General features: G+C 38.5%; 2 protein-coding genes across 5 annotated transcripts in view; one reads left to right on the top strand and one right to left on the bottom strand.

The window, feature by feature from the left end:
• The first annotated feature begins 221 nt into the window (after positions 1–221).
• On the top strand, positions 222–12,587 carry med24 (mediator complex subunit 24). 3 transcript variants are annotated; one of them, XM_014008124.1, is made up of 26 exons: positions 224–335; positions 659–813; positions 889–971; positions 1,052–1,090; positions 1,180–1,253; positions 1,674–1,897; positions 2,010–2,121; positions 2,281–2,431; positions 4,007–4,120; positions 4,390–4,443; positions 4,549–4,631; positions 4,713–4,799; positions 5,012–5,123; positions 5,349–5,491; positions 5,607–5,644; positions 5,747–5,829; positions 5,982–6,160; positions 6,305–6,404; positions 6,769–6,944; positions 7,024–7,288; positions 7,371–7,552; positions 7,643–7,736; positions 7,830–7,929; positions 11,360–11,440; positions 11,610–11,758; positions 12,287–12,587. In XM_014008124.1, exons 2-26 carry the CDS (start codon positions 684–686, stop codon positions 12,401–12,403), a joined length of 2,970 nt encoding a protein of 989 aa, XP_013863578.1. In that variant the 5' UTR covers positions 224–335; positions 659–683; the 3' UTR covers positions 12,404–12,587. The 3 variants fall into 3 exon arrangements, with proteins under 3 accessions (XP_013863575.1, XP_013863578.1, XP_013863576.1); XM_014008121.1 differs by having other exon boundaries at positions 222–335; positions 5,607–5,829; XM_014008122.1 differs by having other exon boundaries at positions 5,024–5,123; positions 5,607–5,829.
• A 387-nt stretch (positions 12,588–12,974) lies between these two features.
• Positions 12,975–18,262, bottom strand: part of LOC106517350 (granulocyte colony-stimulating factor) — an 11,244-nt gene continuing 5,956 nt past the window's right edge. Inside the window, exons 2-5 of one of the 2 annotated variants that reach the window (XM_014008130.1) lie at positions 15,236–15,405; positions 13,863–13,970; positions 13,637–13,777; positions 12,975–13,548 (exon numbers count right to left, since the gene is read on the bottom strand). In XM_014008130.1, the coding sequence (XP_013863584.1) occupies positions 13,351–13,548; positions 13,637–13,777; positions 13,863–13,970; positions 15,236–15,388 (600 nt within the window). In that variant the 5' untranslated portion in view covers positions 15,389–15,405 and the 3' untranslated portion in view covers positions 12,975–13,350. Of the gene's footprint in view, positions 13,549–13,636; positions 13,778–13,862; positions 13,971–15,235; positions 16,497–18,262 lie in introns of those variants that run through there. The other variant, XM_014008129.1, reaches the window with a different exon arrangement.

The raw sequence follows: 18,262 nt of genomic DNA, 5'->3' as shown, positions 1-18,262 counted from the left end.
GTGTATGTATGTATATATGTATTTTTTTTTTTGTTTGCTTAGTTCCTTTGACATCTGATAAAATAAAGTCAAGTAAACTTTGTAAAGAGCGCCATCTCATGTAATAAAAATGTCACTGCTCAGTGAATTTAGTGTGCCGGTGAATATCTTTCCAACCAATCAGAAGTGAGAATATTGAGATGTTGGAAAACTGACCAATAGGCGCTTACGCCATTTGCGTCAAAAAAAAAAAAACATTTKCTTTGCATTGTGATGCAGTAGATCTGGGGGAAAAAGTGGTTTTTATGCTTTGAAAAAAAAAAGTTAGGTCAGTTTTATATTTGCAGAAACGAAGCGTGAGTATAAATATTGTTTTTTTATTTGTGATTTTTAAGTTGTTTAACATTTTCAAAGACCACCGTGTTGTAAACAGCTAATGGATAGCATCGCTAGCTAACGGCTAACATGCTATTCTTTGCTGTGAGAATGATCATTTTTATTAATATTTCACAAAGTATTGGGAAAATAGTTATGTGTTATGTCTGCAAAATTTTCGATCAAAACCAAATGAAAAGATTACAAGCAAGTTTCGCTCCTTGGACGCAGAAATGTTTGAAACTGAGTTTTTGTTCAGTTTTACATATTTACTCTCAGTATCGTTATGCTTTTGTTTTCACAGGAATGAGCGTTAAATTCCTACAAAGATGAAGGTGGTGAATTTAAAGCAAGCCATTCTGCAGGCGTGGAAAGAAAGATGGAGTGATTACCAGTGGGCCATTAACATTAAGAAAAACTTTCCAAAAGGTGCAACATGGGATTACCTCAACTTTGCAGGTTTGTCTTATAAAATTCACTTGACTTCAGTTGGCTTTACATGTCACTGCTAATTTTGCTGGTGTTGCATTTCAGAGGCTTTAATGGAGCAGGCAATGATTGGTCCCTCTCCCAACCCACTCATTTTGTCTTACCTCAAGTATGCTATATGTTCACAGGTAAGAAAAGWACCATTGCAAAGACGAAGCGTGTACTTCACTAGTTAACAAATTGTAAACCTTATTCTCTCTTGTCGTAGATGGTGTCTTATTCCAGTGTGCTCACAGCCATCAGCAAGGTAAATTTATGATCAGTTACACATGTGAGGTAATGGAGTTGACTGAAAGAACTGCAGACTTTATACAAATGTGTCTCTTTTTAAAATAGTTTGATGGTTTTTCTCGGGAACTGTGTGTCACATCGTTGTTGGAGATAATGGACATGTTCTGTCATCGTCTCAAGTATGTACAATTATCATCTCATATTTTATTACACATTAACCACCCAACACAATTTCACTTGATACTTCAAGCTCCTATAAGTTTAATAATTTAAAAAAATATTTAAGCTTTATTCTCATCACTCGTGTATTGAATTGTGCTAAGAGGTCACTATCTACTAATCAGTATCACAGCTAAGAGAAATATGACGAAACTTCAATTTTTAGTTAAAGTGCCACCTTCGTATTCAGCATAATCTCTGGCTCATCTGCCTTTTTTTGTTTGTTTGTTTGTTTGTATTCTATATTGTCTTTATTTTTATTCTTTGTAGCGATTTGAAGGGTTTCTTCCCATCCTAAGAATTTCATTGCATTGTTGACTCTTGTTAACCTGCATATGACAATAAATTAATCCTGAATCCTTTTTGTTTTACTCCCTCAGCTGTCATGGAAAAGCAGAGGAATGCATCGGGCTGTGTCGGGCCCTGCTGGGAGTGGTTGTGTGGCTGCTCCATGGCTGTGCRTTTTACTGCGACAAGCTGAGAGAACTGGGTCCATCCGCCAGCACAGAGTCCATCCTCCAAGCATGCCAAGAGAGACTTCACAACCTGATGAGCAGCACCAAGATCAGAGCCCTGGTTCACATAGCCCGGCTGGAAGATCAAGGTGTCAGAGTTGAATGAACACATGAGGATTTGAATAAAACATATTGCAGGTCAAACATATCGTAGCCGCCTATCTACACTTAGTGTTTCTTTCTGCTGCTCTTTGTTCACAGGTTCCTGGAACAACATTGAACAAGCAGTGCTTAAAGTGACAGAAAGCCTCTGCAATGTCTCCAACCAAACACTGAGGACTAAATTAGAGGAAAGTGTGTCTTTAGTTAAAAGGTGAGTGTTCCTCAGTTACACAGATTYAATGAACTCTTACCTAATTTCCCTCTGGGATCAATAAAGTATTTTTAAATTGAATTGAATYGACATTGGTTCATTTTAAAGACCATCACAATCCAGCTTGTTTGAGCTAATTCTCTATTTGTGTCCCCTCAGTATTCCCCTGATGCTTTCTGTGCAGTGTGACCTGCCTGTCCGTGCCTCCTTTCCTTCAGTTCATGCATTCATCATGCTGGAAGGGACCATGAATTTGACTGGGGAGGTACAGCCGATGGTTGAGCAGCTCATGATGATTAAAAGAATGCAGGTAATTGTTAAGTTGTGGAAAAGTGCAGTCTGTCTGTCTGTTTTAAATGACATTTTCAACAGAAAAATAAGCCTTTGAGAGCTTTCAGTGGGAAATATATGCTACAGTGTGGCAGAAGAACTTGTTTTAAAGATCTGAGTGTCCTTAGCAGAGGCTGAAGTGTGATATTTATACAGCTGAATATTACTGTAGATCTTGTAGGATCCCTCTGGTTAGTGTGGCTGAAAACTTTTAGCTTTTTGTAGTTTTAGTTGCTGAATAAAATACAATGCATTTATATCATGTGAAGAAATTTAAATAAAACTTTTTAAGTATTTGTACATTCCTCTTAAGACTGAATGTTGCATCTCTGGAGCATTGCTTTTCAGTAATGCTTATTTTGGATATGGCTCAGTAAGCCACTTTAATTAGTAAACATCCAATATGTTTTATTTTTCATATATTTAAGATTTCAACCAAGCGTGTGTGTATGAATGAATGAATGAATGAATGAATGAATGAATGAATGAATGTTTTTCAATTATTAAAACTTGTCAAGGTTTCCTTGTTGTTCAGCCCACATTTAGGGTTGTGAGCTATTGTACAATAGTTGCAAATATTAGTTAGATTTTTATTTTTTTTTTTATTACTGTTCATTTTATGCCATTATTGCGTTGTAAAATTATTCACGGGTTAAGAAAAAACAGATGTGCTCTAAAGGGTTGTATGTAATACTGGATCATTTGTAGCGGTGCAACGATACAGAAAATTCACGGTTCGGTTCGATACTTTAGTCTCACGGTTCGATATTTTTTCGATACGAAAAAACAGAAATTCCCATGCCCTTTTTTAACTTGTAATTTATTGAAATTATTTATGAACATTTGTTGAACCTCAGAAGTACCGTTTTTAAATTAAATTTAAACTTAAAATTTGCTGAAACAGCAAGTTTCTCAGTGGATCTGTGCTCAAAAATACAGCCTAGGTGGAGTAGTCGAACACAGATCCACTGATCCTTTAACACAGWGCATCTTCAGGACGTATTGTTCGATACAAGTGTGTATTGAACCTAAAGCACTGTATTGAACGGTTTGATATGGGTACATGTATTGTTGCACCCCTAATCATTTTTTAAGTATTTGAATGGTATTTAAATTTTTTATCTTTTCTTCCAACTAGGGCTGTCACAAACGATTATTTTAATAATCGATTAGTCGTCGATTAATCGACTAATCGTGGCCGCCCTACTTCCAACAAATATCTTCTATTTTTTTTTTCTTTTCTTGTTCTGTTGTTAAAATGTGAAGATTTTTCCATGCTAGTGTTGTTTTTAGTTTTGGTATTAAAACAATCAAGTCCAAAGAGGCCCATTGTGTTGTGTTATTTGAAGACAGTAAGAGAAGGACTGACATAAATAGTGTTTTTCATCACTCGGGTGCCATCAAAACACAATTTATGTGGATAGTAATGAAAACATTTTGTTTCTGTTAGTTACTCATCTTTAATAGAAATGATTGCAGTCAAGATGAATGATTATAAATGTGAATCTCACGCTCTTTGTGCTTTATTTGTTGTGTTATTTTTTTTTTCCTGCAGCATATTCCTTGTCCTCTTTTTGTCCTGGAGATATGGAAGGCTTGTTTCACGGGGCTCATTGAGTCACCAGAGGGCACTGAAGAACTGAAATGGACCGCCTTCACTTTCCTTAAAGTGAGATTTGTTTTAAAGAGGACTGTGCTTCTGTTTTCCTTCTTTAGTGTTTTGTGTGTTTTTCACTSTAAATTGATCCTGTGAGCTGGTACTAAACAGTCGATGTTTAGCATTTTTTTAGTACTCAGTACTCCTTTCTTTACTCTGTTTATAAGTCAGTACTTGTGTTTAGAGCAGTAATAAGTTAGTGTGTAAACTGAAATGAAATATTGCTTCTTTAAGCTGCCATCATTCACCACTTTACAATTTTATTTCTATCTTTGTTTTAGATCCCACAAGTTCTGCTGGGACTAAAGACATATCCTCAGGGCGATAAAGGACAAGTAAAACATTTGACTGAATATCAAAAGCTCATACGTGTAAAGTCCTGCAGTGTTTTTGTCTTCTGATTCACTGATGCTTTAAAATATTCCGTACTTATTTTGTAGGATTTCATGGAGGATGTAAACATTGCATTTCAGTACTTACTTAAGCTCACACCACTGTTGGATAAAGCAGATCAGAGATGCAAGTAAGTGTTTAGAAATGTTTTCTACAAGCGTCTTTATTTGTTTCCAATTTATCTTCTCGATCTCTCGTTCTCTTTACGTAGCTGTGACTGCCTCGGCATGCTTTTACAAGAGTGTAACAAGCTTGGACTGCTGTCCGATTTAAACACAGAGAACCTCACGTCAAAACGGTAGGCATTTCTCTAAAACTGCTGAACACGCTTCTTAGGAATACAACACGAATGATTTTACTGCAATAGAGACTGCATGTTCTGTTCTTGTGTGAAATTTAAGACTGTAAATTAAGACATTTCACTTCCACCCGAACCCCAACTCCCATCTCTCCTCCTCTACCCCAACCCCCACACCCGTCCCCAAATCCCCCCCTGCACATTTTCTTTAGGACTGTGGACAGGGAGTTTGCCCCAAGGCTAAAAACTGCCGAAAATGCAAACATCCAGCCTAACCCTGGCCTCATCCTGCGAGCTGAGCCCACTGTCACTAACATTCTCAAGGTAAAACGCCAGAATGGACACTTGAAGTGTGGCGAGATGACAGCTCTGCTTCATTACTGGAGATTAATGTCGTTAATAAGGAGGATCAAAATTGACTGCATAAACGGCCGCTGCAGATCAAAGAGTTGAAATTAATGAAATTCTTTTGTGTCACTACCTAAAATGATTTGGAAACAGCGGACTCCTTTAATCAGTAGCCCATTTTTTTTGTTCCCTGTTCATTAGACCGTAGATGCAGACCATTCAAAGTCCCCCGAGGGCCTTCTCGGCGTTCTTGGACACATGCTGTCGGGAAAGAGCCTGGATCTGCTCCTGGCAGCGGCAGCGGCAACCGGGAAACTCAAGTCCTTTGCCAGAAAATTCATCAAGTGAGTTCATCTAAACTGCATCTGCAAGTGAGGACAAGTAGTGCCCTCAGTTGACACAGCTTTTATGTAACATGAGAGTTTTTGCACAGCTGTCCAACTTTTTTCTGTCTTCTAGGCTGAATGAGTTTCCTAAGCACATCAGTGGAGAAGGATGTGAGTTGAGTGACGAGTTCCGATGGGGTGAATTTTTTGATGTGCTTCTTCTTTTGAATGCTGATATGTGTCTGAGGATGTTTCCTTCCTTTTCTTCTTTAGCTAAGTCTGCATCTGTTCGAGCTCTGCTCTTTGACATTTCCTTCCTCATGCTCTGCCATGTTGTTCAAACGTACGGTTCAGAGGTGAGTTAACGTTGACAGTAAGTTTAAGACCACATGATGCCCAGAAAGGACCGAATGAGAGTGACCCATTGGTCTCTTCAGAGAYTCTGTACTGATTGATGTCATTTTAGCAGAAACCACTGCACCTGTCCCTTTTTCGTTTCCCACTGTAGGTGGTCTTATCAGACCTCAGTCCCTCAGGAGAGACACCTTTCTTTGAAACGTGGCTCCAGACCTGTATGCCTGAAGAGGGCAAGACTCTGAACCCAGACCACCCCTGCTTCAGACCCGAGCCTGGTAAAGTGGAGAGTCTGGTGACCCTGCTGAACAACTCTTCAGAGATGAAACTAGTGTAAGTCACAGCTTTTTGGTGTAATTCATCCGATTATCACCTGTCCGCAGATAACTGGAGTCAACCACAGCTAACCTCAGTAAAGTAAACATGTTCTATGATACTGTAAAAAGTTTGTTTTCTGATTTTCATTTGTTGTGACAGTCAGGTGAAATGGCACGAAATCTGCCTCAGCACTCCAGCTGCCATTTTGGAAGTCCTCAATGCGTGGGAGAACGGCGTGCTTTCTGTGGAGGCGGTCCAGGTCTGTTCCCCTCCTCGCAATATTATTTCGGCCTCTGAAATATTTTCCCGTGAATTTTCTCAAGTCATCGTGGCTTTATACTGTATGATGCTTAGTCATCACACACCCTATAAACTGTAGTGTGACTCATTACTAAACAGAGCAAAGGGTGAAAACGAAAAAGAAAAAACTCGGAACAGTTACGATGTCATGCAGCCAACTTCTCTTTTCTGTTTCTTTCAAGTGTTTTTCGAATCCTGGAATGTGGAAGGATGTCACTTCCATCAAATCTGCCTTTTTTTTGCTTTTTCCATTCTCTTCATTTGTCTAACTTCACATTTTCCTTCCTCTTTTCTTAATATGGTGACATCCATGTTGAGAGTAGAAGATCACTGACAACATCAAGGGGAAAGTATGCAGCATGGCTATCTGTGCGGTGGCGTGGCTGGTGGCCCACGTCAGGATGTTGGGAAGGGACGAAAGAGAGAAACCCCAGACGATGATTCGACAACTTGTGACTCCTCATTATGCAGAGAACACCCTACAGTTTTATACTGAACGGTATATCACTTATTCATTCCTGTGATTTAGATGTTTTGTCACTGCTAACGATCACGTTCTCCTTTTGACTTTCCATCAGCGTGGTCATTATGAGTTCCATCATGGAGCACATGTGTGCAGATGTTTTCCAACAAACGGGCGCGGTGCTGCGACCCCCGGTGGAGGGCCAGGAGCCGATCCCGTACCGCAACCTGCTGCCCGCTAAAGAACCCATCCATAAGGCCCTCAGCCAGCAGTTCCAGACGGTGCTGCGGAAAGCCTGGGTGGACAGTCGAGCTTTTCATGTGTTCGAGAGTCTTCTCAACATGGGAGGGGTCTTCTGGTTCACTAACAATCTGATCAGGGTAACGGGATTGAAAAYAAATGCTCGGTGGCGCAAAACTTTCATTTAAGCCCTAACTTAAGGCTTTTATATATATTTTTCAGGAGCTGCTGAAGGAAACTCGACAGGAGTGGGCCATTCGGGTCGTGGAGTTGCTGTACAGCATCTTCTGCCTGGACACTCAGCAGATCACCCTGACGCTGCTCGGGACCATCCTGCCCAACCTGCTCACTGACTCTGCCCACTGGCACAGCCTTTCAGACCCTCCTGGAAAGGCTTTGGCCAAGTAAGAGCACTTGCCTTTATGCTGATGGCAGCAGCACTTAAAGTGTGTTTTTAGCATTAGCTTTTTTTCTTCCTTCCCATGATGCCTCAGGTTGTCTGTGTGGTGTGCGCTCAGCTCTTACTCGTCTCACCACAAAGGCCCCTCCTCGGCTCGTCAGCGCAAAAGGCAGAGAGAAGATATCGAGGTGAAACTGTCAGGAAAGGTTACATCAAAATGACCGTATAAAGCATGTTTTYAAACACTTCTGTTGTGATTTCTGGTGTGTTCTCGGCTGCAGGACTACAACAGCCTGTTTCCTTTAGACGACACTCAGCCCTCGAAACTTATGCGGCTCCTGAGCTCCAACGAAGACGAGCCTGCAGCTCTTTCCAGTCCAGGTTGGTCTAATTAAGTTTGTTGCACAGYTGACTTGTGAAACTTGAGCAGGCGTTTGTTTCTCAGTCTGAGCTGGGGATTATTTAGATATCGAAACGATTAGCAAGATTCAATTCAACAGGCTGCTTCTTGTACACATTGGACCTCATGCAAGAACATGTTCGTATTCTAATCCTAAATTTCTCTTACTTTTGTTCGTACAAAGGGTTCGTACGAACATGTCACGTCAGATTCAACAAACTCTTCTATCTTCAGGAAAAGTGTGTAAATGAGCTGCGTAATTTAACCCGTTCGTATCCAGCTGCTCGTGCACACGAGAGGAGATTAGCATAATTACCACCCCAAAAACACCATATAAGGCTATGTTTCCTGCCTCAGATATCAGGAAGTGTCCATTCATGAAAATGACAGCGAAAACTAAAAAGAAGAACTTTACAAGTTCAGAGATTGAAGTCCGTCTGTCAGAGATCCAGGAAAGAAAATCTGTCATTTTTAGCAGCTCAGCTGTGGGATAAAAAAGAGCTGCTAAAAGTATAAACAACAACTGTGTTAAATCATTTTCATTTATTCAGAAGACACACCGTCGCGCACCGAACACCCCACCCCCCGCACGCGGCCTCAAGTGGTCTCAGTTGCGGTTCTGAAATAAGCATTTTAAAATGATTTCAAAATAAGTCTGGCACTTTGAAAATCCAGGACTCGCTGGAGGGATTATGTATCCCCTCTGGCCTGGGAACGTCTCGGAGTCCCCCAGGATGAGCTGGGAAGTGTCGTTGGGGAGAGCGGGGTCTCTCTACTGCCCTGCGACCCGATCCCGGATAAGCCGGCCGGACGGACAATTTATATTGTTAGTCTAAATTATTACATTTAAAATTATAACTCTAATTCAAGCAGAATAGCCCATTGTCAACATAATTATGGAGTGTGATTTATTTTCAACTCAGAATATCTTCAAACTAATGAAATATAAAGTTATTAGTGAAGAAAACCCGTCTGGATAACAGCAGACTGRCTGTTCGTAAAATATACGACAGGTCTGGACCACTCGTAAATTTTGTTCGTATCTGAAAAAAATCTTAGAATACGAAAACATTGGTGAATGCCACAAATTCTCCTAAATCACTCGTACGCACAATTTAAGAACAAATCTGTGCGTACGAACGGTTCTTGCATGAGGCCCATTGTGTCTAAAGCAAAGAGATCAACTCGGCTTCATGTACAGATCTCTTTTTTAAATTTATTTATTAGATAATAAGCTGGCTTTTCTGCAGGTTTTAACTCGAGCGCTGCTCTCGTGACRTTTGCGCTTAAAATAACGCAGCACTGATCGGCAGAACCTGTTTGGTTGTGTTCTTCTATTCATTCATCTTGTTTTACTCCATCCACATGACTGAGCTCTCATACTAACAGCTTTGGGAATTTTAGATTTTACTTTTGGCTCCAGCTTTAAAAAGAAATCCCCAGACGAAATGTTCCCTGACTTAAGAAATAAAATTCATGAGTTACTTTACATGAAGTTGTCAAGATTGAAACAAAAAGTGCCCTTTCCCCACAAGTCAAACTGGAATTCATTTAGAAACCGTTAGTTGCTGATTAATGTGCCACAATCATAAAGACACTGATGAGTGAATTTGATCATTTATTATAAAACAAACTTCTTCCACTATGACACTTCCCAAATATGGGCTGAAATAAAACTTTTGATTCTTGAATCACCTGCTTCCACTCATCCTCACACAAATATGACTGCAGTATTAGGCTTTTAATTGTTACTATGAGCTTGATAAATTCAGAAGTGTTCGTTTTTTACAGGTCACATAAAAACATCTCATGGACACAGAAAAGTCAAAAGCACAAATGCAGCACAAACACAGTTTTTTCACAAGAATCTTCAGTGAGCTTCTGGTTGAAATCAGGTCCTATATTTATCACTCTTGTAGTCTGTAGAGATTTCACAAGCCCAGCTTTAAAGCACATTCCACATACTTGTGTTGGGATGATGTCATCACCTTAAAAAAGCTTTTCGAGATGTTTTTATCTGTTCGACAAGCAGATTTAGTGCGAGTTTAGAGTTTGGGCCCTGAGAGTGCCCTCAAATCTAATAATTTACTGTGAGAATATTTCCACTGGAGGTAAAACAGTAACACATGATTGTACCACCACTTGGTACTGCTTGGGCTTCTTTTCTTTCGTCCTCTCATACATCAGGAGATTATGACCACAAAACAGTAACTTTTAAAACTGTTTCAACCTTTTGATTTTGATCATTCAATTCAAAAATAGACACATCCTGCTTTTAAATCCTTCTTTTTCACATTTAGATAATTCAGCTGGGGTCTTTAGGAAGTGGAACTTCAAAGCTTTGGTCTCAGATCAACTCGTTTTGAGGCTGTCTCTTTAAATCCAAACGAAGTGATTCTACTTTGATAGAGGGGTTTACATCTATGTAGCAGCACAGAAACTTGTTATTTACAAGTTAATAAAAAGTCAACAAGGGAAGACTTGTCCATGTTGGAGTCAGAGTCTGACCCAGAGCCAGATAGGAAGACCACCACATTGTAGTTGCTAAGTCCAGACTGTATTTGGCAGTTCCGTCGCAAATACTGAGATGTAATAGTTCAGAAAGTGTCACTGGGATTAGAGAAAACTGAACGGGTTGAAAAATACGACCCGAACAGAAGCTAAAGGTATCAGACTCTGAATTAATATTTTCTGCACTCCTAGAGACTCCAACATAACAAAATGCTTTGAATAGTTAAAAAAGTGGATTTTGCATGATATGTCTCATTTAAATTGCCCCTAACATTCGTCCTGAGTTGTGGAAATTTGCTTCTCTGAGCTTTTTGGACTCATTCTGTGGATTGATCAGACCAGTGTACAGTTACAACTCTGAATCTGATCCAAGCTTTTCTGTGCCGTCACTGTGAGTATACCAGTTAAATATAGTCAAAAGTCCAATCTGAAGTACATTTTGGAGCTTTACGCACCACAGAAATAGGATCTATGTATCACTTTGAAACTGTTTAAGAAAATAATAATAATTTATGGATCGTTGGCACCAAAGGCTTGTTGTTGGTGGGAATTCTATTATTTTGCAACAAAGAAAATCTGTTTAAAACATTTATGTGACGACCCAGTCTTGTAATAACAGTTTTATGGATTATTTGAGTCATGAAGTCAAATATGAAACTGAAATATCTTCAAAATGTGTTTTTAGGAAAAAGCTATTGTGTAATAATGTAGTAGAAGGAAACACTGGTACTCATGCAACCTTTGTTTTAAAAACTATTGTGTAAAACAACACGTCTCTTGTGACATTCAGCTTCCTTCTTTGTTTTGTGTTTGGTTTGKTTTTTTTTTTTCTCCTCGGTGGCAGTGGAAAAAATGAAAAGTTTCAATTTCATCAGCTGTTTTCCCCGTGTTTCTTCACAGGAGATCGATCTATGAATAGCTCACTGTCTGCCTCCCAGATTCACACCGTCAACATGAGGGACCCTCTCAACCGGGTCCTGGGTGAGACTTTGCTCTTAGATACGTCTGAGGACAACACTGTCCAATAAAAGTAGTTTTCGGTACCATTTAGTCACAGTTATCTGCAATATTTAAGGTTCTTAAAGATAATATTGTAGTTTAAATTCCTACTTCTAAAATGTATATTGTTTTGTCTCTCTTCTCTCTCCAGCCAATCTTTTCCTCCTGTTTTCCTCCATCTTGAGCTCCAGGATGGCAGGACCTCATACTCAGTTTGTGCAGAGCTTCATAGAGGAATGTGTGGAGTGCCTGGAGCAGGGAAGCCATGGGAGCATTCTGCAGTTCATGCCTTTTACAATGGTGAGCAATGAGCTGGGAGGAACCAAAAAGGAGAGCTGGATGGATGGGAATGGAGAGGAGTGACTGTTGCATCAGATTTTGTTGGAAAGATGTTGAAAGACCTCCTTAAAAYGTATTTTTGTCTGACTAAACTTAAAGATGGGAATGAGTCAAAACATCATGATTCATAGAGGCTGTTAGTTCACTTAAGGTTTAAAAAAAATTGAGACAGCATTAGAAATGAAACTTTTTTTTTTCAGCCTTTTTTTTTAAATCTTATCAGAATCATGTATTTGTAACACTGACATATTGTTATACTTCCAGGGCAGGAAACCTAAAGAAATGTGCAAACATGTTCTTGTTTCCCCCTTAAGTTGAATACATTTCTGGTACAAAGAACCAGAGCAAAGGTCAAGTGTCTGCATGAAGAAGGGTTTTGGCAACACAAATACCCACTGGAATGCTTCTCCACACAGATTATGTCTGATTTGAGTCATTTGTCTGGTTTTTTTTTTTTAAATTTATTTATTATTTTCTTGGTGCTTCTAGGTTTCTGAGCTGGTGAAGCTGCCCGCTTTGGCCAAACCTAAAGCTGTGCTGGCTATGACCGACCTGAATCTACCTCTGGGCCGGAGAGTCGCTGCCAAAGCCATCGCTTCTCTGTGAGCTGGAACCTTCAGTTGACAAATTCACCCTCTGTTCTACTACAGGCAAGATGTGACAACAAAACATTTTTGAAGGACTGGATTTTCTTCTACGTATCTCTTTTTCTGGAACACATTTTTTCTGTATTTTAACATTGAAAGAGTTGATTATACATGTTTTGGAATAAAAAGAAAAGGAAAAAAAACTATATAGTTCTTTATTTTTATTTGCCACCTGATGTGGCGTTATTTGGTTTGGTGTTTTTTTTCCACCAGATCACGTTGTTTTGTCTTATTTTGGACCAATCATCACAACCCTCTGAGGTCACAAGCTCACATGGCTTTTCACATGACACGAGCGAATCATCCTTCAAGTGACACCGCCGCTTGTGACACTCCCCGAAGGAAATGTGTGTGGCAGAGGGGAACAAACGATGACACCAAAGCCTCCGTTTCACTTTTCGTTGTGCTTCTTTGTTACCGAATTAGTTTTAGTGGAACTTGAGACACCGATTCACCATGAGGCAACAAAAGGCCACAACCTGTTGAGTCACGCCGTTGTTGCTGTTTATAAAGGAGAAATCACTTTGAAGTTTTTTTTTCAGTGTTTATTTAAACTTCACAAAATACACCTGTAGTGGGTATTTAACGGTAATACAAAAATATTCATTTTTCATTAATTAATCCATATTACACCTGCAAGACAGTAAAATAAGTGGTAGTAGCTGGTAAAATGAATTCCTATATCTGCTTCTTTCTTTGTTTTCATAGATATGTGCGCTCTGCTGGCCTCTGTTAGGGCCACAGCTTTATCCAAAAAAAATATTTTACATTCTGTCCGTAGAAATAAATATATAAATAGATTAAAAAAATAAATATTTTTCAAACATAAATAAATAGCAAACCAAACAATAAAAATGGTGACAAGATATTTGGCTTTTGCCAAACAAAGATGACGACATCTGTTGGTCAGCTGTCGTTCTCCTCCTCCTCCTCATCGCTTTGCTCCAGACTCCTGAGGACACGGACCATGTCCTGGCCGAACGACTGGAGCTGCACCAGAGTCAGGTGTGTYGCCACCTGGACCTCGTAATCCCCCGGGAGGTGTATCGACAGCGGGGCTGTGGTGGACTGCACTGCCGCTTCCGGTTGGACCATTTTTAACATCTGAAATGGCAACAGAAACAATTATTAACACACACACACACACAAGAGAGACAGAGAGTTAAAAAGAGTAAAACTGATTCTTTTTTACCTTCGTGATCTGAACTGCCACATCTCTGATGTCATCCATCAGATCAGCCACCTTCGTTTTCACCTCCAGCCGAGGGGACACAGAGCTCAGCAGGCCTCGGTGCAGCAGCAGACCCTCRTGCATCCGTCTCAAACTGCTCTCCTACAAGAGAAGAAGAATCAGAAACATTTTTTTTAATGATTTGTTTTTGAAGCCTGATTACATCAGACTCATTAAAGTTGCTTACCAAAGTGAAGTTTTCTGAAATGGCTCTGAGTCCAGGAGCAGGGGGGATGCCGAGGATGGACGCCATGGTCTCCAGTTTGACATTTTCTGAAGAATTGAGCTGCAGAGTCTGCAGTTAAAAAGAGACATGAGGAAATGAGTTTACAGAAAACCGGAGGGCTCAAAATAGGAACAAAACATGTTTTATTATTTAAAAATCACATTTTGTGAGCATAAAGGAAGTAATACGAGTAAAATTAATAGTAAAAGTCATTTAAAGAAAAAAAACAGGAACATTAATTTAAATATTGAAGTGCTGCTTTTATGCATTTTTTGTATTGCTTATGCCTCTTTGCAGCGTCATCTAAAACTTAATTTCCCAACAGGCATCAAGTGGTACCCAAAATATTTTCCCACACATGCAGCATAAACACATCTGTATGATCTTTGTTTTAAACGTTTTAATGTACTTCATACAGCAGGAGGAACTAATGTGAAGTAAAAATACCTTAAAGTTTCTATGAAGTACAGAACTTGAGCTTTGATGTGGAACATGTTGAGATTTTTTGTCAATAAAGAAGCAGCAATAAAAAAAAATTAAAATTTAAGTGTCAACTTTAAATGTAGAAGTTATAAAAGCTCATTTCTGCTACCTGAACAAAAAAAAAAAACATTCCCATAATAAGTGTTCCATAGTCCAAATATGACTTTATGGGTCATAATTACACAAAAGWTCAGTTTAAAACTCGTAAATAGGACTTTGAAATTCATTATTATAAATGTATCATTATTATGAGCTACAAAGTTATAAACATAACTTTATATGTAATATTTAGAATATTAACACTTTATACTTAATATCACAATGCTGTACCTTATAATTATTACATAAATCTTAATTGACTAAATCTGATAATTAGAACTTTTGATAATAGCAACTTTTCTAATTATGACTTTAAAGCCTATAATAATGACTTAATAATCCTAATTCTAGCATTTAAAGTTTAAGTTCAGACTAAAACTCTTAATTATGACAGATCATGTGATTTTTTTTTTCTTTAAATGGCAGATTTAGGCTTCCACAGGAAATAAAACAAAAATACATGTTTTCTGGTAAATCCTGACAGGAAGCAACAAGCAGAGCTATAATGAGCATGGTTTGCTTTAACTGARCATAAATCTGGAGATCTAGTTGGTGACATTCCAGACAGATTTATGACAGAGACTGCCTTCACACTGAGTCCTGGCTGAGAGCCTTTCAAATCTTAATTGTGACGCAGCAACATTTAGATCTGCTTCAGTCTAAAAGGGGCTAGAATAGAATAAGAATAGAATAATAAAAAAAAAGCTTGCCCACCCCCTGTGCACAGAGTGTCTGTGTAGCCTGTCTCTTACCGCGGTGTGAATGCAGGACTTGTGCGTGTCGGGAATCGAGAGCAGGACCTTTTGTGTCAGGCTGCGGCTTCTGTGCAGAATCTCCTGAAAGTGCGGATCCTCAACAAGTGATCTGAGCTGRGGCAGGGGAGCGCCGCGGGCGGTGGAGGCCATGTAGCAGGCGAGGAGGACTGCGGGGCCCACAAGCCAAAAATAGGAAGAAAAACAAATAAAAGTCAGCGCCAAGGCATCAGAACAAGCTCCTCTATACCTTCAGCCCAGTGTGTGTTGAGGACAGAACAAAGCCCGGCTCCCTGTCTCTGCTCAGCACAGCCCCAGTGCTCTGCAGAGCTGGGCACGACCCCCCGCAGACCCCCACCACCACCGCCACACCTCCCACTCCCTATAACTCAGGGGCAAGYTGCACTGAGTGAGAAAAGTCTCTGTAACATGAAGCCTGAGCCAAAAGTGACAGCAGTGGCTGGATTTAGTCTACCTGAGCAGATGTAAATACAAGAAGCACTTCTGTCTATTTGATACAAATACTAATAAGAGCAGTCAAAGAAATGAAAACCTTAAAATGAATAAATGTTCAGTAGCAGACTGTCTTCCCTTTCAGAGTCTTTGCTGTCACTGGAGGTGAAAGAAAAAGAGGAAATGGCAATGAACACGCATTACCTCACTACTCACCAATCAGGACATGCATGGCCTCAGCTGTGAAATCTGTTAGAAGTATTGACCTCCAGAGAGCACTAATCCTGATTTACAGTTCACTTATTGACATGTATATATAGCAGGTCCCAACACAGGGATTTCCCATAACCTTATCTCACCAAGCATGACACAAATTTTCCTTTGAAATTTACACATCGAATCTTCCTTTATAACTCAGCTCTTCTCAGGACATAAAACTCAAGAGTGTAATGAATTTTCTCCAGGCATTGTGTCTAACGTTTAATAATTCAATGTGTTTCACAATAAAAGCCGTGCTATTGTAAAAAGACATAACAATCACTATCCGTTACCAGGGACATATTAATATTATTAATCCAGATGGTAACAAAATAAAATAGTGGTTGAATTTCAAAAAGTGATCAACCTAGTAGCAAAAGGAGTCATTACAAATGTTAAAACATAAAGGTGAAAGTATAACTTCAGCTTAAGTGTTGGAACACAATTTTATCCTGTTTGTTCAGAAAAGTGTATGAATCTATGGAAGATCTTTGCTGCCACAAGCAAGAAAAATAAAACAAACACATCACCATGAAAAATCTATTTAAGTTATATTGTTGTTTTTTTATTCTATTACTGCATCTTATTTCATGTTATATATACATGCTTGCTTATGACGTAAATTATTTGTATTTATAAAGTAGGGATGTTCAGATCAGAGTATAAATCAAGGCATTTGTGATCGTCAATGTTATTGTTAATTTATTTACATTAAAAACACCAAAAGTTGACATTTTACATTCACTGACATACATTTCAATCAGGGACTTGTGTCATTAAGAAACTTCCTAGTATTGGAGTGGATGTTATTCTCAGACACTCGCTAAACAACCATCACACAGCAGCCATAAGAAAAAATCATAACGCAAAAAAATAAAAATATTAATAATAATAATAATAAGACAATTTAGTACATTTTATACAAGTAAGTACTTGCTTACTTACAAGTAAGTAAATATTTACCACAAATAATCACCAATTTTGATTTCATTACAGATAATTTTCATGTTTATTAAATAATTTTGTGATTTTGCCTTTCTTGTTTATTTTCCTGTTATTTAACCAGGCAAATCCTATACAGATTGCAGATCTGTCTGGGCCTGAAGGTGACCTATTGTAAATGGTTTTGAGTTGCCTTTAGTTAGATTATGATAAAACACAGGGCAAAAAATTTTATAGGCAAATGAACTTAGTACAACAAAATAAAACAAAGTAACAACATAAAAAATAATAATTCCTTATTGATTTCTAATAAACACAATTGTTTTACTAAAATGTCATTGGTGCAAAATAACATAAAAGAAGTACCAATTTAACAAAAATATAGATAAACCAATGTCAATAACACAACAAAAATAAGACTAAATAAGACTAATGATTAACTCCAATTTGGAGACTCTGCATTGCTGACTGTATTTTTCACTTTATTTGTGGAAAAATAGTGAAAAATACCACCAGTAGTGAAAATAAAGAGTAAACAAAAGAATCAATGCCATCATGCTAGTATTGATCTGATGCTCATATTCATGCTGATAGTATCAATACTGAGATCAATATTTAGATCAATACGCCCACGCAGCAGTGTTAGCATTGTCAGTTAGCAGCACCCCATATTGATCAGTGTAACATCATCAGTGGAGATTATCATTTCATTAAAGGATGACAAAGAGTTATTACCAACATTGTTTGTGTTTACAAAATGGAAGAMGTTTCAAAATAATGTAAGTATCAGACAATCCTTATTTTTATTTGAATCAAATCAGTGCAAGGCACAAAAATCTTAACCATGACATCCTTRGTTTGAACAATATGCCATCACATTATTACACGATAGAAGTTATGTTTTCACATCCTCCACCCTTCTTTCATCAGAACTTGCCACAACAAGTGAATTTCACACAAAAGATTTAGCAATTGTTTTACGTCAGACGTTCTTCCTGCCACCACCTGGGCTCAAATGAGTTCCAGTTTCTTTTGCAAAGATAAGAAACTCTAGAAAACACTTTGAAATACAATGTATTCTTTTATTGCTGTTTTTTTTTCCTGCATTGATGCAACAAAGATTAAATGAGAGGAACAATTACTCAAAACGTCAAGTCATGCATGAAGTGGCTTGAAGGAAGCTGGCATTTCCTCTGACAGCATGAGTGAGAAATTGAAACTAGTCACTGAAGACTAAATACTTTTCTGAAATCTAGGATTTTTTTTACGATAGCCTCATTTGTTTCCTATGGAAGCCCATTTCCGCCACACTGATAAAAAATAAATAAAACTTGTATCTCATAATTATGACTTAGCTATCTCATAATTATGAGA

Source organism: Austrofundulus limnaeus, unplaced genomic scaffold, assembly GCF_001266775.1.
Source record: "Austrofundulus limnaeus strain Quisiro unplaced genomic scaffold, Austrofundulus_limnaeus-1.0 Scaffold48, whole genome shotgun sequence".
In the NCBI taxonomy this organism is placed as follows: Eukaryota; Metazoa; Chordata; class Actinopteri; order Cyprinodontiformes; family Rivulidae; genus Austrofundulus; species Austrofundulus limnaeus.
The sequence above is the reverse complement of the archived record's forward strand: the minus strand, read 5'-3'. Positions and strand labels throughout refer to the sequence as shown.